The sequence below is a fragment of the Sphaerodactylus townsendi genome, linkage group LG02 (genome assembly GCF_021028975.2).
Source record: "Sphaerodactylus townsendi isolate TG3544 linkage group LG02, MPM_Stown_v2.3, whole genome shotgun sequence".
Classification (NCBI taxonomy): Eukaryota; Metazoa; Chordata; class Lepidosauria; order Squamata; family Sphaerodactylidae; genus Sphaerodactylus; species Sphaerodactylus townsendi.
Window position 1 is genome coordinate 19,918,929 of NC_059426.1, and position 16,118 is coordinate 19,935,046.

Here is a 16,118-nt window from a genome sequence, read left to right on the forward strand (position 1 = left end):
ATTGACAATTAGAACTCTCAGAATTGTGGGTGCTGTAAACTTCAAAAGAATGTGCTTAATTTTTTTTTAAAAAAAACCCAACCACCATGGACCGCCGAGTCATATTTGTTTTATTATATCTCACAAGCGTCAAGTTTTTTGGCCTCGTCCTGACAGATCTAAATCTCTGCAGAGGATAATCTCAGAGTAGAAAAATGCATTTAGTAGGTGCTGCCATGGTAAACCTTCTCTGAGTGAAAAGAAAATTCTTTGAATGTTGTCTATGAAGACAACGTGCAGACTGGCAGGTTATGTAGGAACGTGCAGTTTTGTGCATTACAAAAAAAGCAGGTGAATCTCTCTGTGTGTGTAAGAGCAGTAGACCCTAACCTGGATGACCCAGGCTAACCCAATCTGACCAGATCTCAGAAGCTTAGGAGAGCCAGTCCTGGTTAGTGCCCGGATGGGAGACCACCAAAGATGTATGGCCAATTGGCCATGATGGCAGGGGCTGATGGGAATTGTAGTCCATAACATCTGGAGTGCCAAAGGTTCGCCACCACTGTTCTAGATGATTCTTGACCTGGCTCATTGTTGTATGAATGATTCAGAGGCCCCTTCCGCACATGCAAAATAATGCGTTTTCAAACCACTTTCACAACTGTTTGCAAGTGGATTTTGCTATTCCGCACAGCTTCAAAGAGCACTGAAAGCAGTTTGAAAGTACATTATTCTGGATGTGCGGAATGAGCCAGAGTTTGCTTTCTGGCTGCTGGAAGGTAGCGGTTCACTTGGGTATCTACATGTATATTGGTTATCCAGTTATCGACTCTGAAACTAGGAACCATTCTGCATCATGCCTTAGGAATCAGATCCAGCGCTCATTATCCAGCACTCATAGCATGGCTCAAGTCTGAAATCTTAATGATCCCAAAGGCTTATTAATGAGGGCAGTGTTGTGATTTTGCTGCAAACTCAACCTAAATCTCAGTGATACTGGGTGAACAGCTTGGTTTACCATACCTCGCATCTCTCCTTTAAGCTTGGTTGTTATGTTGAATGTGACCATTTACGCACTTGTGGCCTCCTTCATATTGAGTGCACATTCCCGTTGGGTTTGATTGTTGGTTATACACGTTTCCCCCCTTTTGGAACTTATTGTGCTCTCAATTCAGAGCAGGGACGGAGCAAGGGGAAACTGTGCCTGGGGCATGCGCGAGCCCTGCGCCCCTGCCGTGGCATCACCCGCTCTTGCCCCACAATGCCCCGTCCCCACCAAGCCCCCTTGATGGCCCGGCTACGCCTCCACCGCTGCTCTGCCCAGGACATCGCGCCCCCTGCCCCGTGCTACGCCACTGATTCAGAGAATCCTTGTGATTTTCAAAAGTGTGGCTTTTTCTCTCCCTTCACAGAGAAAGTGGAGGAGACCATTGTGTGTTAAACTTGCTTTGTGTTTTCTCGCTCCCTTCCTGTCTTTCCCTGCCCACAGTGTAGCGGTTTCTCCCACTCTGCAGGCCACCATTTCAAAGCAATCAGAAAGGCTTTCTTGTTGAAAAATTTTAACGCTAGAGTGTCAGACCTTGTAAAATGGACATGATCTAGTGAAGCAATACTTGACCAAAGGTGGCAGGGGGAAAGGGGGCAGCAGGCAACCTCCCCCAATGGAGGTTGTAAGGAAAGAACAAGGAAGTGGTAGGTAGGTAAAATGGCGGCTCAGATCAACTAAGGAGACTTTTGCAGGAGAATCCCCAGTGCAAACAAAAAACTATGGAAAATCACCCCTTCGAAGCAAACAGCCGTGGGGTAAGTTGTGCATGCATACGTGACCTGTATGAACCTTGCTTATACATAGTGAGACAACTGATTCTTGTAGTTCAGTGTTGTTACTCTGTTTGGTAGCAGTTGTCCAGAGACTGGCAAAGAAAGGTCCCCAGGCAACAGAAATCCCTTCACAGATGCTGAGGGCTAGCCCTGGGATCTTTTGTATGTAAAACATGCTGTGCTACTGAGCCACAACTCCCCATTTTTAAATGCACTTCATATTAAATTATAAAATCGCCCTGACCACCTCTGGATATCTCTTGCCTTGAAAACCCCTTGAGGAGGGTCACTTATAACTTGACTTGATGGCACTGTCCACCACCGTATTAAATAAAAGGCATGGATCAGTCAAATATTAGCCCATTGTTTAAACAAATACACAAACAGTCCTGAGTGGAGAGATGCCCTTCTAACGTTATTGACTTCAGAGCTCTGCTTCGGATGAAGCCCAGTAAAACCCTGAAACCTCCCAAAGGCTCATTCCGCACATGCAGAATAATGCACTTTCAAACCGCTTTCAGTGCTCTTTGAAGCTGTGCAGAATGGCAAAATCCACTTGCAAACAGTTGTGAAAGTGGTTTGAAAACGCATCATTTTGCGTGTGCGGAAGGGGCCAGAATTAGAGCTTATCTCCAGATGCCAAAGATCAGCTTCCCTGGAGAAAATAGCTTCTTTGGAAGGTGGAGTCTGTTCTACTCCCCAAATCTCCAGGTATTTCCGAGCCCAGAGTAGGCAACCCTATGTGGTACTGTTGCTTCGCAAATATAATCCATTACAGCTGACAATTACGATACGGTTCAGCGTTCTCTCTCGCTCTGTGTCTCTTTTTTCGAATTGCTCTACTTATCACCATTCCATCTGTGACTCAGATTCCTGTGTAGACCGTAAAATTCGTGTGCTTGGGAGTGGCGAATCAAGAAAGAATGGAGCTGAGGAAAATTGCAAACACGATTTCCTCTGGCTTGGATCATATTTGCCGAATGTGTGAATGGAGAATGCTTTTTTCTCAAGCCAGCCTCGTTGCTTGCAGTAGCAGCGCTGGCTGCAGACCAAGGCTGTGTTTACCACTGCGGCTAGATGCGTAAAGGAGCCTTTCTGTCCTCGAGGCTGCATGTGGCATTCTTTTCTAGTTACCCAAGTGACACTGTGTGACCACCTCCCCCATACACACAGAGAGACACCAGTCTGCTGGAAACACCTCCTATATACAAACTTTATTGAAATGCACAGTGATTGTGCCTGATGGGATTCAATGTACTGTTCCCGCTCAATACCATTTAATGCAAAGGGGCCATGGCTCAGTAGAAGAACTTCTGTAGTGCTTGCAAGAGGTCAGGTTCAACCCCCAGCATCTCCAGTTAAAAAGGCCAAGCAGCAGCGGAGTAGGAGGTTAAGAGCTCGTGCATCTAATCTGGAGGAACCGGGTTTGATTCCCAGCTCTGCCGCCTGACCTGTGGAGGCTTATCTGGGGAATTCAGATTAGCCTGTGCACTCCCACACACGCCAGCTGGGTGACCTTGAGCTAGTCACAGCTTCTGGGAGCTCTCTCAGCCCCACCTACCTCACAGGGTGTTTGTTGTGAGGGGAGAAGGGCAAGGAGATTGTAAGCTCCTTTGAGTCTCCTGCAGGAGAGAAAGGGGGGATATAAATCCAAACTCTTCTTCAGTAAATGATATGAAAGACCACTTCCTGAGATGCTAGAGAACCACTACCAGTAACAAACAACAGTCTGGACCAACAGTCTGGCGCAGTACAGGGTAACTTCAATGCCTGGTGGAACGCTCTCCCTCCAACTGTTTGGGCCCTGTGGGACCTTGGTGAGTTCTGCAGGGCCTGTAAGACGGAGTTGTTCCACGGGGCTTTTGGGGAGGCTGGCCGCTGATGGTGCCCCCCCTCCTTTAACCTAGGGGGTCCCTATTACATCTATGGGGCTGTCCATTCCCCTCTCAGGGTTTTTTTAATTGTCAGACGCTGTATAATATATATTGCACACTGTTTTTCAATTATTTGTTTTTCAATGGCTTTAGTTATGTAACGTTATAGAGCCATATTTATTTTTATATTTGTAATTATGACTGTGCTCTTCCTACTACGTTGTTTTCTTTTTATGTTGTACACCGCCCAGAGCCCTTCGGGGGTAGGCGGTATATAAAATGAATAAATAATAATAATAATAATGTGCACAGAGATTTAATGCAAAGGTGCCTCCACATTTAACAGCTATCTTGAATCATCACCATAGTTAGCAAGCTGTTTTGTTTACTAACAGCTCAATCTCGATGAGAGGGCTGAACGCACATAGGAAGCGGTGGAGGGCCATGCCAACACACATGCCATTTTTGATGGCACCAGGGGCACCCTGCCCGTGGAGTGGGCAAAGGTCCAAGCAGCTGGCTGCCCCTCAGTTCCGTAGCAGCAAAACCCAGAAGTCAGGGTAATGCTGCAGAGCAGTGATGGTTTAAACTCACATGCCAGCATGGGCAGGTGGGGTATTCTCAAGGGTGGAGCCAACTTTATTCTATTTCCACTAGCCGAGAATGCCGGCCCCCAAGACTTGCAGACTTATTCAGCACAAATGTGTGGTGTACGCCCGTGTTGCCTATGGGGCAATTTGGATGGCAGGAGAGTTTGTTCTTCCTGCCTTCTGCACCATGTGAAACTCTTTGTGGGCGGCACGGTGCTACTTTCACTGGGCCACCTTCAGCCACCACGACACTCCCTCTCATCCTCAATTGGAATTCATAGTTAGTATTTCAAGTGGTTAAAAATGCAATTATCTACTTGGGAGGCGAACATCACTTTTACACAAAGCACACTCTGTTATAGCTCAGCTCCTACTGCCTTTCCATTCTGCCTGATGAAGAATTGTGTATGACTCAAAAGCTTGCACCTTCCCCCAGAAATCGGTTTGACAGCACTCGCCATGTTGTAGCTATGTTGGCCCTAAACAATAAGACTGCATCTGGCTAAAGTTCAGGAAATTCCAAGAATTAGATGCGCTTAAGCCTGTTGTCTGTGCACAACACTCATGCTAAGTAGAGATTTATTTTGGCAAGCCACACGGTGACACAATGTGCTAGGCTTGCTTCATTCCTAGTCTCTAAAAAACAACAACACAACAATCCTTTTATTAAATAAAAACTGACTTGCAATTCATACCAAGTTGTGACATGGCTTAGGTACCTCAAATGAACAAGTTTTTGCAGGTTGGGGTTTCCTAATACCAAAAGGCGTTAGTTTACGCTTGTCAAAATGCAGGCGCTAGGCCATTTTTCACTTCAGGTTTATTTCTAAATTTAAATAAATAAAATCTGTTTTCTGATAAGGTTGAGACTGGGGTGGGGTGGGGTGACAAATTAGATTTCTGCTAGTAGTTCTGGTGAATCAAAGATGAATTAGGAACTATTTACCCCAAGTCAACAACTCTGTGGACTTCACAGAGATCGCGAAGGCAATCTACCTCTCTGGATTTATTAAAAATACACTATTTTCCAGTTGCCAGGAAAACCCTGATAATAGGGTCAAGGTAAACTGATAAGAAGACCTTGAGAGAGATGGAAATATTGCATGGGGCAGGCAATACCTTGAGTCTTGGCAAAACACAATTTGTTTCTTCTGTTTTTGATCATGCAGGTTCACGGAGGAGAGCTGGTGTTTCCTGGCTCCCATCACTTACTTTTTAAGTTGTAATTCTCACTCCACTGTACACAGGTTTCATTAGCTTTGATATTCCTCATGTTGAAATGGGGTAATTTTAAGGGTCCCCTCGTTGGGATGGAAGCAATTTTCTGTTATCTTCCTAACAATACTCGACAATATGCGAAACAAAGCCCAGTAAACCAACTAACATCTGTACACATATGTAGGATATATAATTTTAAAGAAGTCATGGGAACGTCTGCATTCTATTGAATCTACGTAGAATTCAAATTGAAACTTGGAAACTTGTTGTCACGTATCCAGGTCCAAGTAATGCCAAAGACAGCACACAGAGATCCCATTCACCTCCTTTAGGAACAGTTTTCTCAACCTCAAGCAGCAAAGCTTGTCTGGGAGTAGTTTTTTGGAAGGTAAATGATACAGGATTTGCTATAGAGGGGGTCACATGATACCCGAGGACTAAAGGATTCGGGGCCATTTTATTAATCTCCCAACTCAATCTTCAAACTGAGCATTAGCTACTGGGCTACTATCTAATCCTCTTCTATACACAAGTGCAAATGCTGTTCCTATGAAATATTTCCACCTAATTTCAGAAGCATTTCCAAGGACCTTGGTGGCAGCAGATAAATTTTGTAAATTAAATAAATATCCCCATCAGTAATCAGCATAGTTCCCTTTGCACAATATCTCATCTGCATGCAGTGTAAGAGGGACAAAATCTGGTGATGGAAAAAGCATTCTGGGAAGTTGATTAAAACTTTTTTTTTTAAGGCAAGTAGAGTTAGAGCTCCAGTGCTGGAGAGAACAAAATAAAATCCTCAAAGTATAAACAAAAGCACCAGAATGATCTACAAAGCAAGCAAGGTACTGCTGTATAAGCCAGGTTTATTGTTTACCCACCTTTTTGGATAGAAAAAGCCACGGGACCTTTTCCACAACAGCACATTAGAGCATAATACAATCCACTGTCACTGATAAAAATAAAATGATCACCTGTTTGAAAAGATCAAAAAAGGTGTGGGAAACGAGCTGAAAGAACTGATGTCATTACGACATTGATGTGTAAGTCACTTGCATTGCTAGAATTTTCACAACAGCAAGAAATACAGCTGGATAAATATTTCTAACAGCCAAAACCGGCATTTGTAGTATTGAGGAAAAAATGGTATCCTGTCAATGGGAATGCACCCTGGAGGCAGAACCTTCAGCCGCCCAGGAAACAAATGAGGAGTTTACTATTAAAAACCCACTCATTCAGAAGAGCATCTAAAACTTCATTCAAAGAGAAATGCTTCAGAACCATTATGTTGTTGTTGTTATTATTATTAATTACATTTAATAAACCGCTCACCCCCAAAGGGCTCTGTTGTTGTGGCTAGAGGTCTGGGTTCAAATTCCAACATGAAGCTTACTAAATCACCATAGGTTAATCAGTCTTCTCAGACTGATCAACTTACTTCTATAAGGTATAAGCATATGGTTACCAATACTTTTGAGTCACTGGAGAAAGGAAGACAAAGAAATACAGTAAAGCTAGACAAAAACCTAGGGGGGTTGATAATTTTTAGTCATCCCAACTCTAAAGATTCACTCTGGACTACCAACACATAGTATTTAGCAACGCACTGCAATGTGAGGACTCCGAAGAGGCAGCATAAAAATATTTTAAATAAACTGGAATATCTTTGTTATTGACAACAATACTTATTCATTTGGGTGAATTCTAACAAAGCAGTGATAAAACTATCCCCCCCCAAGAATTTTGTCCAGAACATTTTAAAGACATGAAATGTAATTGGCACAGTTTGTCATCTAGCAAAGGGAAATTATTTGAGCATTACTCAGAAACACTATTCTTTGGGTCTCAAGGACAAAGCCCAGACATACTTAGCGTCTAGCGTACCACTAAATTCACAAGGAGTTAAGAGAGAGGAAACATGCTCTTAGGGTTGTATGGTTCCTTTCAAGCAAGAATGAAGGTGTGGGAAGAGCAAATCCAAGCAGAATGTTAGGAGATAAAGGAGATGGGAATTTAAAAAATAGCATTTACCGAAGCACACATTGATTTTTCTGTCCCAGCTTTTACTATAAGTAAGTCCACCCCTTCCTCCCAGTAGCTACATGTAAGGCTATGTGCTAACATTTCTTGCAACTGTAGCCTGGGTGAACTTTAGAAGTGGTTAGATTGTCACATTTTTATGGAGGAGGAGGAGGGGGGAAAGTAAATAACGCATATTGAACAAGTTCCTTAAAGTGATTGGCAGGAGGAGTGTTTTACAGGTCCAGGGATATGTTCTAGAGAAACTGCTTCATTTCAAAGATCAAATCACAATGGGATTCTAATCCTAGCTTGTGAGCGAGAAACAGAGGCCAGTGTGTTACTTACAACACCCAAAAGTGCGACATCACAACACAGTGGGGAACTCAAGAGGGGACTTCCTGGTTGAGAAATCCTTTAGTTCTCTATGGAAGGGGAGACAGAAAGATAAACAAGGGTTGTTCTTTGGGGTTTTTTTTAAAATGATGTCTTTGATGTCTTACCTTCCGAATGAAACTTATTTGATTCCAGCATTACACCTTTCCAAATGCACAGAGATCAGTGGGCTTAGAAGGGGGGAAATCTGTTTAGGATTTAGAGACCTAAGCAACACAGGATAAGGAACAAAAACATTTTAGGGGACTGGAAAATTAACAAAACTTCACTATTAAAAATCCATTTATTTTGGGTTCTGTACATATAATGAAATGGGTCTTCCACAGACCTTTGAAAACAAAACAAAAAAAGCAAGTAAAAACATAAATACATATATATTTTCTTACAAAATGTCAGATTTACAAAATATACAGACTGCACTTTCAGCTTGTCTTGTGCATACTTAAAAAAAGTGGGGGAGGAGTACTGGGATCACTGAACGCCAGAAATCAATTATACTGTAAAATTATAGTGGGTTATTTCTTTCACCGCTTCATTCCCAAATGCATGCATCCCAACAGAAGACTAATTTGATGGCTTCCCACTCCCTTACTAATTCTCCTTTCTAAAGAGGTTTTGTAAAAATAAGAATTTGATTTCCATTCATTAAAGAGGAAAGTGTCTTTGTGAGTGAAGGGGGAATTCAAGCAAGGCTTGCTAAATGTACCGTTCTCCAATTAGTTTTTTGGGGGGGAGGGGGGGAGCCAAAACCCCTAAGTTGACAATAACCAATCAAAAACTGGGGGGGGGGGTCTAATTTTTCCTTCAAGTGCATTTCATATCCCTCTTTCAAAGGTCAATATAACTCTTCGCCTAGTCTCTTAAATCATTCTTTAAATTAATTGCTTTTAATCAGTGGTCCTCATTCGGGAAATGTCACGCTTAAATGATACGTATTCAAAATGGGTTTGCGTTTTTATTTTGGAGGGACAAGATTATGAGATCATCAAGTGTTTGTTTTTTCAACAGAACACTGATTTTTTTTAAAGAAATGCACAACCTCCCCCCAAATTATTTGTGGTCATGTGAATCAACGGGATTTAAATTAGTCATGACTGGTGTCACACAGTGGGACACACAACCCAACCTTATGCACATCTAGTCTTAAGCTATACTGCCTGATCCCATAGGACTTATTTCCAAGCAAGTGTGCATAAGATGACAGCCTTAATTGTTAGATTCCAGCAGCGCCTTAAGAGACCAACAGGAGTTTTGGGATATAAGCTTTCGAGAGTCATAGCTCCCCTCCTCAGACAGGTGTAGAAATGGAGATCTCCCAAGTCCTTTTATGCTAACACACTGAGCCCACAATGCCAAAAATATGCAGCCAATTTGCTCCCAAGAGACCTGACTTCTGCAGCACAGCCACAGTTTAGAACAGCCTTAAGCACACAAACCCCGGAGGATTTCCCAAGCACATCAATGGAGCACAGGACTGCGACCGAGGTCTACACTGCCAGATATCTGTTTTGTTGCCAGATATCTAATCCGTCTTTTCCTGTATCAAAGGGTAAGATATAATTAACAGGGAAAATGGAGGTTTGTGGAAAAGAAAGGAGATATTTATCCATGCTTGTTTTACAGATTTCTATGTGGGCTGTTTGGTCAGGTGTTCTGAATTAAAGGAGTGTTTTTAAAGGGGGAGGAGGGGGGGTTGGATTTCCTTCAGTTAAGACAGCAACCCTCCTCAATGCTTCCTTTCCCCCCTCCAGTATTCCAAAGGAATGTGGAACTGCTAGAGCTGGGCTGCATCCATAGCTCAGCCTCGCCAAATTCTTTTGTTAGTTCGCCATTAAAGTTGATCCTGCGCTTACGCTTTACTGCAAAGGGTAAGAGAAACACACACACACACACACACACACTCCGGTTCTCCCTTTGTCTCTGCTAACAAAAGGCCAGCGAGCAAAAAAACACAACATTCTCAACATGTCATTTCTTCTTACAGCCCCGTATACAGCTCCACTTTCCCTCCTTCCCGGCCCCTCCCCGAAACCTCAGCAAACCACTTTTTTGCCAAAGGAGGATTCCACTGGAAAGAAAACTTTCAAAACTGAAGTGGAAAAAAAAAGTTTTTTGTTTTTCCTCCCTACCACCCAAGCCTGCGCCCGTTCGCTCAGAAGTTAAGTCCCACTGAGATCAGAGCGATTTACTCTCAGGACAGTGTGAACAGGATTAGGACCCAAATACACAGGAAGCCCCAACAGGGTTGAGTCAGGAGTTGCAGAGTAAACACAGGAAAGAAAAACAGACTCCATACTTGTCTATGATTGACGCTTGACAGAGAATGAATTAGGATTTAAGGAACCTTCCCCTGTCTGGGTTACGATCCAACAGGGCGAATGTGGCCACTTTTTGTAAGATGTACACACAGCTTTCTCTCTCCTGCCCGCCCCTCCCTCTAACTCACATTCAGGGTACAATAATTCCAGCATTTCCCTTTGACCATACTATGGAACTTATATTGAAAGAACAAAAAGGCATCCCCCCGCCCCCCCCCCCAAAAAAAAATAAAGGAAGAAAGATTCTCACAGGGTGAAAAATGTACTGTCTGTTTCCAAAAGCAGTCTTAAGAAGGACACTTAATTCTGTGCGCTTCCAACTCGGAAAACCAAGTCGGGAGGTTCTTTGCACATATAATTTTTCTGTTGGTTAAGCACAAGGCAGATTTTGGAGGCCACCCTCCACCCATTCCACCCCATTTTCCTTCTCACGTCTCCCTCACAGGAAACCAGGAGCAGCCTCGAGAAAGGGGGCTGGAGGAGACCCTCATACCACCGTCTCCCCTTTGCTGCCCGTGCTGAGTCTGTGGTAAAAGCGCCGCCACGACTGGAGCGTCTTGCCAGTCCAAATCCAGAAGCCCGTGGTGATGCCTACAATCATGGTCATGAGGTACTTGATGACGAACACCGTGAAATCAGGGCTCATGGGGGCAAAGTTGGTGGGGCAAGTGATGGCATAGCTCTTGCAGGTCTGGAGGAGCCACGTTTTCTCCCACGTGTCCCGGAAGGCCTGCTCGTAGAAGTAGCAGGCCAGCACGATGGTGGCAGGCACCGTGTAGAGGACGCTGAAGACCCCGATCCTCACCATGAGCTTCTCCAGCTTCTCCGTCTTGGTGCCGTCGTGCTTCATGATGGTCCTGATGCGGAAGAGGGACACGAAGCCAGCCAGCAGGAAGGAGGTGCCGATGAAGAGGTAGACAAAGAGGGGGGCCAGGACGAAACCCCTCAGGGCGTCCACGCTGTAGATGCCCACGTAGCACACGCCACTAAGCACGTCCCCGTCCACCTGCCCCATGGCCAGGATAGTGATGGTCTTGACCGCAGGCACCGCCCAGGCAGCCAGGTGGAAGTACTGAGAGTTGGCCTCAATGGCCTCATGGCCCCACTTCATGCCCGCGGCCAAGAACCACGTGAGAGAGAGGATGACCCACCAGATGGAGCTGGCCATGCCAAAGAAGTAGAGGATCATGAAGAGGATGGTGCAGCCTTCCTTCTTGGTGCCCTGCACCACGGTGCGGTAGCCCTCCTCGGAGAAGCGCTCCACACACACCACCTTGTCCTCCAGCAAGAAGCCCGCCACGTAGGCCACGGCCACCATGAAGTAGCACCCGGAGAGGAAGATGATGGGCCTCTCCGGGTAGCTGAAGCGCCTCATGTCCACCAGGTAAGTCAAGACGGTGAAGAGGGTGGAGGCGCAACACAGGACAGACCAGATGCCCACCAGGAGGCGGGCGAAGCGGACCTCCGCCTCCTTGAAGTACATCAACCCGTTGGGCAGCTCCGGCTCGCAGGGGGCCCCACAGTCCTTCTCACCCAAGAAGCGGTAGCCCAGGTAAGGGGGCACTTTAAGCTGGCGGGGGCAGGAGAAGGTGTAGCCGGCGGCAGGCAGAGGGTGGGCCCGGGGGTGCGGCAGGTATGGGGTGGGGTAGGCCGTGGCCCCCCCGGGGCCCCCTGTGCTCCCCCCGCCGCCCCCGCCAGACGTGTCCGAGGTGTTCTGGCCCACGCAGATCTCGCCGGCGCCGTGGACGGGGAAGTTCTCGCAGCGGAGCCGCTCGGGCCACTGGAAGCCAAACTTGTTCATGAGGGCCTCGCAGCCCTGGCGGGCCCGCTCGCAGAGGGAGCGGCAGGGCGGGATGGCCTGCTCCAGGACGGTGCAGACGGGCGCGTACATGGAGCAGAGGAAGAAGCGCAGCTCCGGCGAGCACTGCACCTTCACCAGCGGGTAGAACTGGTGCACCTCCAGGCCGGCGTCCTCCTGGTTGGTGTGGCCCAGCAGGTTGGGCAGGATGGTCTGGTTGTAGGCGATGTCCGTGCACAGCGGGATGGAGATGGGCTGGCAGAAGCCGTGGTCCGGCACCGAGATGCCCTTCTCGCCCTGGGGCGCCTGGGCCCCGCAGCCCCCCAGGAGGGCGCCCAGCAAGAGCGCCGCCAGGCCCCAGCCGCGGCACGACCGGCCCCCCCGGCCCATCATCCGGCTCGGCGGGGCGCCCTCGACGGGCAGCGCGGAGGCGAGCGGCGGCGGCGGCGGCAGCAGCAGCGTCACGGCTCCACGGGCATCGGCGCCCCGCCAAGGGCTCCCCCGGCGGCGGCTGGGACGGCTGTGCGCTCCGGGGAGCGGGAAGGCGGCTGACCTTTGGGGGGGGGGGGGGCGGGGAGCCGAGCGCGCCTTCGGGGCTCTCCTCCGCCTTCGGGGCTCTCCGGCTCCTCCCGGGCTCAGCCCCGACGCCAGGACCTGCCGGGGCCGCCGAGTCCGCCGCGCGCCCCCGGGTTCGGCTGTCCCGGAAAAGTTTCCTTGGGGGGAACGGGCCGAGCCTCTCCGCAGCAGCAGCCGGACGCGGCTCTGTTCCCTGCCCGGCTGCTCCCCGCGCGGCTTCAGCGGCGGCTCCTGCCCCGCAGGCTCGATCCGTGTCCGGAGGCTCGTCTGAACCGCTCTTCTACCGAGCCTCCCCGGTGCAGGTCGCCCGCTGCGCTCCCCCGTCTGGCTCCCGGCGCGCCTGGAGGGGCTCCCGCACTTGGCCGCGCCACCCGCGCCTCTCCGGCGACCGCAGCAGGCAGCGTCTCCCGACCCGAAAAAAGAAAGGGGCGCCTATAAGGCGCGGAGGCTGACTCGGAGCTCCGCCCCTCCCCCATTCACAAACCGAGCGGCCGGCAGGCGGGCTCAGTCCCCGAGCTGGCCAATCGCGGCGCCGCTTCTCTTCGCCTTCCTGCAGAGGATTGGACAGGGAGGGCAACACTCGGGCGGGACTTGGAGGCGGCGGCGTCGTGGCGGGAGGAGGGGGGGGTTGCTCTGGCCCACTTCTTTCATACTTTTGAATGGAGAAGGGGCGCAGGGGAAAGAGGGGGGCAGGCTGAGACCGGTGTGTGTGTGTGTGTGTGTGTGTGTGTGTGTGTGTTCGTGTTCCAGAACCGTCCCGGGTTCTCCCCCCCCCCTAAAAAGTTTCTTTCTCTCCCAGCGCCCCTCCCCCCCTTCACCAAACTCCTCTGCAAGAATCGAACTGGGCGCCTCGGTGATTTGCACGGCACTCAGTCCCGCCACTGCGATCCGTGAGACTCCCTAGTACACATCTTTGAAGATCGGGGTGTTACATACAAGCATACTTCCCCCCTCTCTCCCCCCCCCCCCAAAAGGGCTGATTGGCATTTAAAATAAAAAATAACTCATCTGCAGATTTAAACGGGCCGCAGCAGCTTAAAAGCTGCGCGTGTTGTTCATGGATCTGAGCCCTGGTATGGCTGTCTGGGAATGGCTGCTTGGAAGGGGAATGGATCGGATAGTTTTGTGGCACCTGAAAAACTTCAGTGGGGCAAGACGGTTGTTTGGGCTGCCTGGTGGAGCAGACGCGTGCCAGCCTTTACTCCTAAGTAGCCCCTTTTAAAAGTATGCGGTTGCCTCTGTTTGCTAAGGTGGGCTTGATAAACATGGCATTTCCGGTGGCTGCAGATCTGATCTGCTTAATAGATAAGGGCCAGGGAGTTAATTGTCTGAAGATTTTGGTCCAAATGTTCTGGTTTATGGTTTGGTCTTAGGGACTTCAGTAGCCTTTCAATGGCGTTGATTTGTCAGAAATCTTCTCAGGTTATCGCATATGATTTGCTGGGGTCCTTTCCCTATCTTGTGCCTTTCAAGAAACAGTGAGGGACCTGGAGGAAACTTTAATGTTTCTCTCATCTGATTCTGAAAAGAGGCACTTAGAAGACATCACATTTCAGGGCAAAACTGCCTGGAAATAGTACACCTCACTTCCCTGGGAGCGGGGGTTACTCTCAAGTATGTCCGTGCTTTCCACATATCTGGCTGAAGTAGTAGAATTTCAAGTAAAATTTCCAGAATTCAGACAGCCCTCTCTCCTATAGAAGTGAGCAGAGCAAAAGTCTCTACTAAGAAATGGCTGTTCTTCACAACTTAAAACACCCCACTCTGGAGCAGTCTATCTGCTCTCATACAGCTCTGAGAGATTCTCTTATTTAGACAAGCTGGGCCGATAAGCTGAAAAAGAGCTGACGTCTCTCTCAAGTTTGGTGGGGAAGAAGCATGCATCCATGCGGAACATTCTCAGCCCAAAGAGTTACAGTGAGACTTCCGCCCACACAGAGCTATTTTTTGCAGGAACCTGGTTGACATGTCGTAAGATATATTTAAGGTGGCAAGATCCAACTTGCTTCTGGGTTGATTTTGGCTATATATCTTTCATTTGTCCCTGCAGAAGTCTGCGACTAGAGAGTCAGTTTCCTTTATAAGATAGCTTATTTTCACGGAGCCACGTAGGGCTCAGTCTTATCAAGACATTTTATGAGGGCTACCAGCAGGGACGCGAAGCATCAGTCCGACTGGCATGGAGAGCAAGTGCCCCTTTTAGGACAGATTAGAGATGGGTGTACTTTCCTTAGAGAGAAGAAGAAGAGTTTGGATTTATATTCCCCCTTTCTCTCCTGTAAGGAGACTCAAAGGGACTTACAATCTCCTTCCCCCCCCCCCACAACAAACACCCTGTGTGGTGGGTGGGGCTGAGAGAGAATCGAAGAACTGCGACTAGCCCAAGGTCACCTAGCTGGCATGTGTTGGAGTGCACAAGCTAATCTGGTTCGCCAGATAAGCCTCCACCGCTCAAGTGGCAGTGCGCGGAATCAAACCCGTTTCTCCAGATTAGAGTGCACCTGCACTTGACCACTACACCACTGGGAAAAAGGAACCACAGCTCAGTGGCAGAGTTTCTCATTAGCATGCAGAAGGTTCAAACCCCATCACCTCAATTTAAGAGGGATCTGGGAATAGGTGTTGTGAAAGTCTTTGCCTGAGATGCTGGTGAGCAGCTGCCAGTCAGAGTAGGCAATACTGCTCTTGAGGGACCAAAGGTCTAATTCAGTCTAAGACAGATTCATATGTGTGTTCCCGGATTCCATTAAATGTGCTTAAAGAGGGCAGAGATTAATCCAGCATTTTTCCTGTCTGATCCCACTTATCTGCACTGATTCCTTTCTCATAAGTTTTCATTTTTCTTAAACTATTTTAGTATGTCATGCTGTCGTGTTTGTTGTGTAAAGGATGGTTTTCTGACAAAGCCTTGAGAGACCTTTGCTTTTTCTCCCAACAGTTAGCTTTTTCGTTAAGAATTTTACCACAGGTTTCTCCCAGCAGTTTGATAAACATGAAAACAAAGATCAATACTTTACAAAAACCGTATTCACCCCTTTTGTACGGTTTGGTTTCTAATGGCGTATTGTAAGCCCTTGAAGCATACAGTTATGTAGAACAGTAGAGAAATAAGTCTGCGGGAGAGTTGTGGAAACTGAAATAAATCCCACCACGCTCAATGGAATTTACTGCCAAATAAGTATGCATTAGAGTACGAATATATTTTATTCAGTGCTCTCCCCAATTGTTCCAAACACTTGGCACACATTATCTGAGCCAATGCAGCGCAGTTGTTCAGATTATCAGGTTAAGATCTGGGAGAATTGAATTCAAATCCACATAGTACCTTAAAGTTCACTTAAGGCCACTCTTCCTTAGCCTAACTTACTTCGCAGGGTTGTTGTTCTAGGTATAAAACAAGGAAGTGAAAACTACATATGCCATTCTGTGCTCCTTGGAAGAGCATGGGCTAGGACCCGGAGACCCAGGTTCAAATATCATTATGCCAAGCGCTCTCCCTCAATCTAATCTTCCTGGCAGCGTTGTTGTG

At 47.7% G+C, this 16,118-nt stretch overlaps 1 protein-coding gene across 1 annotated transcript; it reads right to left on the reverse strand.

Moving 5' to 3' along the window:
* Positions 1–8,166: 8,166 nt before the first annotated feature.
* Positions 8,167–13,019, reverse strand: FZD7 (frizzled class receptor 7). Its single transcript, XM_048484902.1, has one exon. The coding sequence runs from the start codon at positions 12,404–12,406 to the stop codon at positions 10,703–10,705; it is 1,704 nt and encodes a 567-aa protein (XP_048340859.1). The 5' UTR covers positions 12,407–13,019; the 3' UTR covers positions 8,167–10,702.
* Between the last annotated feature and the right edge of the window lie 3,099 nt (positions 13,020–16,118).

Excerpts from the sequence above, each read along its gene's own strand:
- FZD7 (XM_048484902.1), bottom strand. The coding sequence starts at position 12,406 with ATGATGGGCCGGGGGGGCCGGTCGTGCCGCGGCTGGGGCCTGGCGGCG.